The 9,750-nt window shown below is 42.5% G+C and overlaps 1 protein-coding gene across 5 annotated transcripts in view; it reads left to right on the forward strand.

Moving 5' to 3' along the window:
• Positions 1-4,160, forward strand: part of GRID1 (glutamate ionotropic receptor delta type subunit 1) — a 716,702-nt gene extending 712,542 nt beyond the window's left edge. For all 5 annotated transcript variants that reach the window (XM_083502465.1, XM_083502466.1, XM_083502469.1 and 2 more), the window contains 2 exons: positions 849-1,849; positions 2,139-4,160. In XM_083502465.1, coding sequence (XP_083358591.1) covers positions 849-1,277 — 429 coding nt within the window. In that variant the 3' untranslated portion in view covers positions 1,278-1,849; positions 2,139-4,160. The remainder of the gene's footprint in view (positions 1-848; positions 1,850-2,138) is intronic.
• The last annotated feature ends 5,590 nt before the right edge of the window (positions 4,161-9,750 follow it).

Genomic DNA, 9,750 nt, shown 5'->3' on the forward strand with positions numbered 1-9,750 from the left:
TTCTGTCAAGCTGATGGCTAAATTATTTGCCCCACCACTACGATCCTGGCATCTATCCCCTTACATTCCCAGGGCCACTTCATGCACGATATTTTGCATAAACAATGGAGGAAACCAGTGTACATTATCATGAGTGAAAGAGCATTATCTGTTGCTGTGTACATCAAGAATCTGTTGTGTGCGCTGAGAATCCACTGCCAATTGTGGTTTCTCATTGTGGGTATGTGAAATAAATCAGGCTTGTGATGGTGCGTAACAATATAATCAAAGGGCATTGAGTTGGTCTTAAGAGTCCACACCATGAAATATCAGAGACATTTGCTTTTGTTTTAGCCATGCAAGGATCAAATGACCTAAAGGCAAAAGGATTTCTGCCTGTAATATTATGGAAATCAACAGTTAGGGTGATAAAGTGATCTGCCATCTGTCAAGGCTTGGGCCACCATGTTTAGATCAATCCACACAACCTGTGACTCATCAAGCACACCCAAACCACTGGTCATATACTATCAGGTGTTTGACAACCACCGACTTTTCTAATTCCACTGTTAGAAAACAAGAAGAAGAGGTTTATTAAATAGCTAGTGGCCCACCATACATGGCTGGTGAGTTAACTGGGTAGGTCACAAGTTATGGAAGGCTGATCTAAATCAGCAAAGATAGTCAAAGGAGTCTCCATAATAGCAGCCTAGACCCAGAGGCCACAAAGACATACATTTAGGCTTTCCTGTGGGGAGAAGGACAAATTACATGGGAACTAGAAAAACTTGTCACCACTTTCTCTTTGGATGGGAATAGAGCCTCCCCAATACTTCAGGATTAATAAACTTTTCTCTCTTCTCTCATAGGATAAAGAAGTGAACCTGGAACAGGTCCACAGACGTATGAACAGTTTAATCGATGAAGATTTAGCTCACAAGCAACTCTCCCCAGCATCCATCGAAATCTCAGCCTTGGAGATTGGGGGCATGCCACCCAGTCAGACCCTAGAGCCTGTCCGCGAATACCAGAACACACAACTTTCTGTCACCTCCTTTTTACCAGAACAGACAACTCATGGTGCCAGCAGGACACTCACAGGTGCCTCTGGTAGCAACCTGCCGCTGCCTCTGAGCAGCTCAGCTACCATGCCCTCTATACAGTGTAAACACAGATCACCAAATGGAGGACTATTTCGTCAGAGCCCTGTGAAAACCCCCATCCCAATGTCCTTTCAGTCTGTGCCGGGGGGAGTCATTCCAGAAGCCATGGAGTCGTCCCATGGAACATCCATATAATGAAATTGACCAGCAAAGATTTTTAATACAATTAAAAAGAACTCTTACATTTTTCTTGTACATATCTGTAAATAATGAAAGAATGAAGTGGGTAAAAAGTGTATTTTGAATATTCCCAATTTTCAAAGTCAGTAAAAAACAAACAAAAGAAAAAAAGAAAAAAAAGAAAAGTGTATGAATGACTTTGTAAATTTTGTTCTCTATGAATAAAAAAAAGGCAAACTACTTGTGACCATTCTCAAGTGCCAAAGAAGACCTGTTAATGGGACTGAGGGCAGTAAAATATTTCTCCAGATTTTAACTGGTACTCACTTTTTTTGGTTCATGTTCTAATTTCCTACTTTTAAAGCAGAGAAAGCTATTTCTTGCTGGAAACCCAGTCCTGCCATTCTGTTCATTTATTTTGCCCCAGATTCTGCTGTTTTATTAAAAAAACACAGTCCTCCTAGGAAATTTAATGGTGCAGACACATGCAACAACGCCTAAAATGCCACTAAAATTGTGCAGACAATAAATTAAGGACTCCTTTCTCATGACAAGGATGAAATGGTCATTCTTTATTGCATTGTGTTGTATGCGCAGCTTCTGCAAAAATATGTGATATATATATATATATATATATATATATATATATATATATATATATGTGCAAGGCCCTATCCAACTTTGCGTTTGAACAAAGGTAGGATAGTAGGTAGGATAGTATGTGGATCCAGTTTGAAGAGCAGCATTTGCACCTATAGGAATTTGGCAGGGGGGAACAAAATTCAGAACCCTAATGTGCCTCCTGATGGGAAACATCCCCAGCTTTTGTATTTAGGCCCTATCTCTACAGCCCCTGCAGCTGCACTGGAGATGGAGTAGAATGGCAACCACAGTCACCTGTTTGTGTGCAGGCTTCCCAATGCAGGTAGATGTCCGCGAAAGTCTGTTGGGTCAGATTGACACATGCATATGTGTTCTACAGTTTTGCAGATTCATTGCCAGCCATTGCTTAGCAGTTTGGCTCTTTTGTATGCTTGTTCCTTTGTTGCACGTTGGGTGGAGCTATGACTTGATAGAGCCTTATCTGTTGCGATCATGCTTCAGTGGCCAATTCGAATCTGGTGGTGTTTTTGTTTCTGTTATGTTTTGGGGGACCACTGTCTAATAGGAACAACATTCTCTGTTAACAGCCTCGTTCTGAATGACATGGCTAATCTGGTAATTAGGAATTGCAGCTTCTGTTTTGTTTTCCATTTTCCTCTGTGGTTTAGACTAGGCATGGCATTCAACCAGGCAGTCCTGTGTCAGGTTATCCCTTTCTTCCTCTAACATTCAGGTAGGCTTGCCTTTGTTGTAATACCATCATGCTGCATGTTTCTCTGCCCCATCTCACAAACTCAGGCAGTTGTTTTGGGTCATCACCTTCAATTAGGGTTGCCGTATCTTGAACAAAAAAAAAAAGGACAGCCTGAGTCAGGGAAAGAGGCACAAGGGGTCTCCACCATGCCTGTTTCCCTGGCTGGGGCTAGCAAGCCCTAGCCCAGGCATCCCCAAACTCGGCCCTCCAGATGTTTTGGGACTACAGCTCCCATCATCCCTAGCTAACAGGACCACAGGTCAGGGATGATGGGAGTTGTAGTCCCAAAACATCTGGAGGGCTGAGTTTGGGGGTGCCTGTCCTAGCCCAACCTACCTGAGCCTGAGCCCAAGTCCGAGCCCAAAAAACCCCTCCAAAACCCGGACATTTCCTTTAAAAATCTGCCTGGATGGGCATGTTGGTCCCCCAAAAGAGCACATGTGTGGGTTTTCCTGGCTGTATGGCAACCCTACCTTCAATTCTACCATGTGTTGTTTCATTGAATATTGTAACCTTGCCATTAATCCAGAGCTCTCTGGTTTGCACATGGAGCAACAGGATGAGAAGACATCCTGAGCCCCTTCAGTTGTACTGCACACTTCCATTATTTCCGCTTCAGTACACAAATGGAGAATCATGTAATAGCTCTTCCTAGACAGCACTTCAGACTACAGATAGGGGATTTGTATGACTGAGTGCTCCTCCAGCTTGAAAAGGAGAAGAAGAAAGAAACCATTTCAAATAGAAAACCAGGGACAAGAGACCTGATCTAGCCTCTCTCTTGATGTACTAATTTTCTGTGCAGACAGCTTTTCCCCCCTTAGGGTAAACATTCAAACATGTTCCACTACACACATCTGTAGTCTGGAACAAGGTATCTATCTAGACTTACTGGCTCTTGCATTGTAAAGATTTGCACCAGATTATCTTTCTCTAATTCTGCTGGTCTGGTCTCCCAAGAACCCAATGCATACAACCAAGAACTTCGGTACATGCACTAGTGTCCAACTTTAGCTCCTTGTCCTGAATCAGAGGTTGCTCTGGAAAAACCCCTGGCTTTCAAGGGTGGCTGTTTGGGTGGACTCAAGGTGCTCCAGAATGGAATCAGAGAATGCCCCAAAGCCCCAGAATGTGGGCAGACGCTTCAATCATGTGTCTTCGGATCCCACCTATGGTTTCTAATGACCCACTAAAGTTGTTACGCCTTTAGCCTATGTATTAGCAGTTGCAGAAGTTATGATTACTTTTGGTGGGAAAATTATCAGCAAAATTGAATATGGATTTTAAAAACCCCTACCATCCTTTTCATCTCAAATGTACACATTGAGTTGGTTGGCTTGTGTTATTTTGCCCTCTTTCCATTTGCAGCTCGGCAAGCATCAGATCTGAGGATTTGAATAACACAGAAATTGCTCTTACTCAATTTGTTCTTTTCATAAACAGCCAGATCTGGTTCCTAGCAGAGCACCACTAGGTGGAAAATGCAGGCGAACTTGGTATGGTGCAACAAAATCACTATCTGTGTTAATGGAGGGTGTGGGGGGGAAAACATGTGACTGATCAAAAGCAGATATGCCTATTAGATCCCTTAAAATAATTAGTCAGCATAAGAGTCTTGAGTTGTACTTTTGGATAAATAAAGGTTTCATTGGTTGCCTCTTATATTGCCTTGCATAGTTACTTGAAGAAACATATACCAGGGGGTGGAGGGAGGACTACAAAATCATTGCTTTTTCAGCAATTTCCCAAGACACTAAGTCACTCTTAGAAATTTCAATGCCTTCAGTCTTTTTTTTTCTGTCACCACTCCCTGGTTGATTCACATCTGCATGAGACACGTCACCAAATGCCTAACTCTGCAGCCCCAGCATAGCTGCCTGACACCGATATATCTGCCACTGTTTCTAGCTCATTCACATTATATGCCTTTCCACTGCTCTACAATTAACTTTCCATTAGGCAGCCTTAGTGTACAGGGCCAGCTTGCCTATACAATTAGATCTAAACATCACTGTCTTTTACCCAGCATTTGACAATAGATCAGGAGAGTGGGTCTGACTTATGATGACCAGGACTGCTGAATGAAGAACTAGATCTCCTCAGACTGTTGGTTCGTTGAGCCCAGTATTGTCCTCTGTCCCAGAATCTCATACTTTTCAGATCAAAAAACAGGATGTGCTCCAGGGGGAGTCACATGACTTGCACCATGATTTCATGCTTTTTTCAGGGCAAGATGGCAGCATTGATCATGTGACTCGCCATGGAGCATGTGAGATCGTGGCACCCTAAATGGCCGTTGCAATCTCACACCAAAAAATGAGATGTTTCCATTTTTTCCCTGTGACACTTGGTATGTATGGAATCTCTGCCAGGTACCTGAAAGTCTTTAAATGTATATGCTATTTGCCTGTTGCTCCCGGGACCTTATTATATGTGAAGTGTGAGTTTGGCCAATGAGCTACAAAGTCTCCCTTGCAATGAGTGGGAAGCTGGGGCAATTGGTGCAAGTTAACTTAATTGAAAAACTTTTTTTAAAAAATCATGAATTTGCTTCACAATCTGCAGTTTATTGTTTTAAAATAAAGAATGCTGGCATGCATTCAGCATTTTAGTTATAGGTCATGTAGGATCTTCAGATACCAAATGGCATTGGCTTCATGGAAAACCACCTCAGATGAACAAAGAAATATAGATCCTGTTTCCAGATATTATAATCTGAAGCAAGGCATTCAAAACACTTAAAAGCCCTAAACAGCCTCAGTCCTGTATACCTGAAGGAGCGTCTCTACCCCCATCGTTCTGCCCAGACACTGAGATCCAGTGCCAAGAGCTTTCTGGCGGTTCCCTCCCTGCGAGAAGTGAAGCTACAGGAAACCAGGCAGAGGGCCTTCTTGGTACTGGCACCCATCCTGTGGAACGCCATCACACCAGATGCCAAGGAAATAAATAACTATCTAACTTTTAGAAGACATCTGAAGTCAATCCTGCTTAGGCAAGTTTTTAATGTTTGGTGTTTTTAATATTCTGTTGGGAGCCGCCCAGAGTGGCTGGGGAAACCCAGCCAGATGGGCAGGGTATAAATTAAATTACTACTACTACTACTAGATTTACCTAGGGGGGAAGTGGAAATGTAGAATAAAAATAAATTCTGATTTTATTTTTTGGAAAATACAGAAATATTCTCACCTCTATTTATTTGCTTTGTTTTTTAATTGGCCTTGTGCTACTTGGTACAGATTTGATTTTCTTTGTTGCCCCATTGCAGTTCTCCAAAAATCATTAAATGCCTCAACAGATGGTTGTGTCAACCCTGGAGACAGTGAAACAAAAGATGGATTTAGATGAGCGTTGGAAAAAAGCTACGGGGTGATGTTCCTCAGTCACCCCATTGCAATATTCATATATAGTATTTAATTGTTCCAAATGATTCTACAGAGGCTCAGATAATCTGCTTTGTTTGAGAATGTGTTCAAAAATTGCTTGCTGTAAGATGTTTCCTGGCCTTATGTGAATACTAGTGTGTCCTTCAGGGAAAGAATGGAAGAACAGGACCACGTGTGATATTACTGAGGAGCTTCAGACTGGACACGAGGAAGATACAGAAGGCCAGCATGGCTAAGGTCATAGATCTGCATTTGTGGCTATTATAGGGAGATGATGCTCAGAGAAGACAAAATCACTGTCATCATCTCCATAGCAAAGTCTGTCTCTTCAAGTGAAAACTATACTGACATTTGTTCATATTTGAAATCTTGCTACTTTCCCAAGCAGATTCTTTTACATGTAGACTGCCATGAATTCTCCTATGGATTTTAAAACAGTTTGAAATTTCAAGGAATAAAACATACCACAAGATTAAATCATATTTATTTTAACAGAGTTAGGCCTAATCATTTGGCCATGCTACTGAAGGGTAATTTTGTGGGGGTGGAGCCAAACTGGCCCCCAAAGATGGGGGGGATCTTTGGGGTGAGGGAGTGACAGAGGTTTGTCTTGCCATAATATTTGGTGGCTGAGGTTTTTATTTCATTTTTATTTCATTCTTTTATGTGGGGCAGTGCAGGGAGGTTGTCACAGTTTCAAGCCTTGGAGTCAATATGCTGCTGAAAATGACACTTCATTATGCTCGAGTGCCAATCCTAGGAGCAAATGTGACGGGAAAAGCTGTTGTCTGCATGAAAAGCAATATCTCCTCTGATCATGAAATTGATTTTCATCAGCCCGCCCCTGAAGCCATCAGGAAGAGCCTCCCCATTTTCACTGCAAAGGTGGGAACACATCTTCAGTCCTCTAAATCGTCCTTTTTCACATATTTCATTTTAATCCTTTGAATTTCATCTCAATTTAAACCTCAATTTAAATTTCATCTCAATTTAAAGCAAATTTTAAAGATTTGGTACCATTCATATTTGTGGGGATGTGGGTGTCACTGTGGTCTAAACCACAGAGCCTAGGGCTTGCCAATCAGAAGGTCGGCAGTTCAAATCCCCATGACGGGGTGAGCTCCCATTCCTCGGTCCCTGCTCCTGCCCACCTAGCAGTTTGAAAGCACCTCAAAGTGCAAGTAGATAAATAGGTATCGCTCTGGCGGGAAGGTAAACGGTGTTTCCATGCGGTGCTCTGGTTCGCCAGAAGCGACAGTCATGCTGGCCACATGACCTGGAAGCTGTACGCCGGCTCCCTTAGCCAATAAAGCAAGATGAGCGCCACAACCCCAGAGTCATTCGCAACTGGACCTAACGGTCAGGGGTCTCTTTACCTTTACCATTGCTTGACTGAAAAGCAAATGCAAGGGCATTCAAAGAAAATCTACCTTTCAATCCTGAGACCCCTTGAAAGGCATCCCAAGGCTCTGTGGTCCTTTTCATTCACAACAGCATCTACAATCAGAGGATTTTTCTACCAGCTGGTAATGGGCTACAGCGCCATCAAAATAATACTACACTGTTTGGCTTCAACAGACCCCCTTTACCTAATACACCATCCAAAAACATTCCCAACATATTCATACAGATGTTAAATATCACCATGGACAAAATAGTGCCCCCATTACACAAGTCCCATGGATTGAAGAGCACTCCCCTAACACTGGATTCAACCACACCGGTAGGAATGTAACCACTATAATACAGTGACTCTGATACTCATCCCACAGTCAATCCAGGATACCATGGTCAATGGTAGCAAAGGTCACTGAGAGTTCAAGTATGAGGAACAGGGTTGCGCTCCCTTTCACTACTGCTACAGCTCTCCACAAGTTGGAAGCTGCAGTTCTGCAACAGAGAGCACTCTTCCATGCATGATGAAGACCCCTGCCCTTCCAAATCTCATAGGGAACAGACTCTCTGCTGCTGGAAGTTCAGCCTACAATGAAAGGAAGTCTATTGTGATGACAAAGGGAGAGAAGCCAACTGCTGCTGATTTCACAAAAGGGAGGTTTGTGGAAAGAAACACAACATCTTCCCACACCAAAGAAAATCCAAATCAGAAAACCAATTAGATTTTTTTAAAAATATTTTTCATAGATTCCCTGCAGCATCAAGATATCTAGGTGTTCCTTAAGTAGAGCGAGTTGCTCTATTCCTCTAATCCGGATTCGTCAAACGCAGGCTATTCAGGGTAACGACTGTAATTCCATTACTCATTAAAATGGGTACAATGAAGGGCCAGCATTCTATCATAAATATCATTCTCTTCTGGTCATGAAGCTCTAATTCAAGTATCTTTGACATCAGTCTTTTTGTTAAAAAATACATTATAACACAGAGGATAGAAAGCTGCTAGCTTCAAAACAAGAATAATGGAATGGATCCAGACCAAATTAGTTACACTTATGTCACACTGCAATCAGTTGGAATAATTTGTCATGAAATATGTCCTCTTGATTTCAATGGGATCTAAGTGTAACTAATGTATTCTAGATCCAACCCAATCCCTCTTCTCTCTCTTCTTTTTTCTTTCTTCCATGTTTTTCAAGATTTAGAAAAGACTTCTGCTTCTTCCACTTTGCTTGTAGTCCAACTATGCGAAGAGAAACTGAATTGCAATTTATAGAGCAGTTTGGGCTATTTGCCAACAAAATGGCTAGACTGTAATGTTTTCGTGAGGGATTTGAGTGTGCTTTGAGTGCCCTGAAGCACTTAAGATGAGGTTGATAATATAAGCAGAACAAGAGATGGCTTCTTTTCGTGCTCCCCCCCCCCCCAGCAGTATATGCAATGTTGAAGGAAGCACCAACAAACAACACCAAGCAAACCAGCAGTCACAGGTTACCAAGTGCTTCACTCAGCAGCACTTGGCTTCACCCAGAGCTGATGTTTTTGCCCCTCAGTGTTGCCGTAGTTCACCATTGGGTATTGCCGCCCAAAACGCATGCTTTATATTAGCAGCACATTTCAAAAACATTCACCTCAGACTTTGAATCTCCACACTTCTCAAGCTCCAACTAACGGTAGATAGAGATACAGTGGTAGTTCGAGTTACAGATGCTTCAGGTTACAGACTCCGCTAACCCAGAAATAGTACCTCAGGTTAAGAACTTTGCTTCAGGATGAGAACATAAATTGCATGGTGGCGGCGTGGCAGCAGCAGGAGGCCCCATTAGCTACAGTGGTACCTCAGGTTAAGAACAGTTTCAGGTTAAGAACGGACCTCCAGAACGAATTAATTCTTAACCCGAGGTACCACTGTATCAGCTCTCCAGCCCATTATGCAAAGAAACTCTTCCAACAGAAGTTAGTGAATGGTACTGATGCCTATTTGCCAGGACAAAACTCTTCCTCCTTCACCATCCACATTCCTCCCTACCTTGTTGAAAAATTGGCTGGTTCGGATGGATAGATCCTGATTGCTGTGTACATGAATGCACATGAATGAATTTTGTGTGCACAATAATGAATATGAAGGCATTATACTGGAACACTATAGTGTGTGTGTGTGTGTGTGTGTGTGTGTGTGTGCTGAGCTGCATAGGTACTCCCAAGCCAATAATTGCCAAGGGGAAAAATAGGCCTGTATGATTGGGCATACCAACATGTATCCAGGCTTCAAAACAAAACTGCAAGCAGTTTAGCTGGAAACCACAGAAAGCAGATCCTGTGCCACTATGGTAATGTATGATGAGGCCCTGGA

The sequence above is a fragment of the Podarcis liolepis genome, assembly GCF_965112155.1.
Source record: "Podarcis liolepis genome assembly, chromosome: 5".
In the NCBI taxonomy this organism is placed as follows: domain Eukaryota; kingdom Metazoa; phylum Chordata; class Lepidosauria; order Squamata; family Lacertidae; genus Podarcis; species Podarcis liolepis.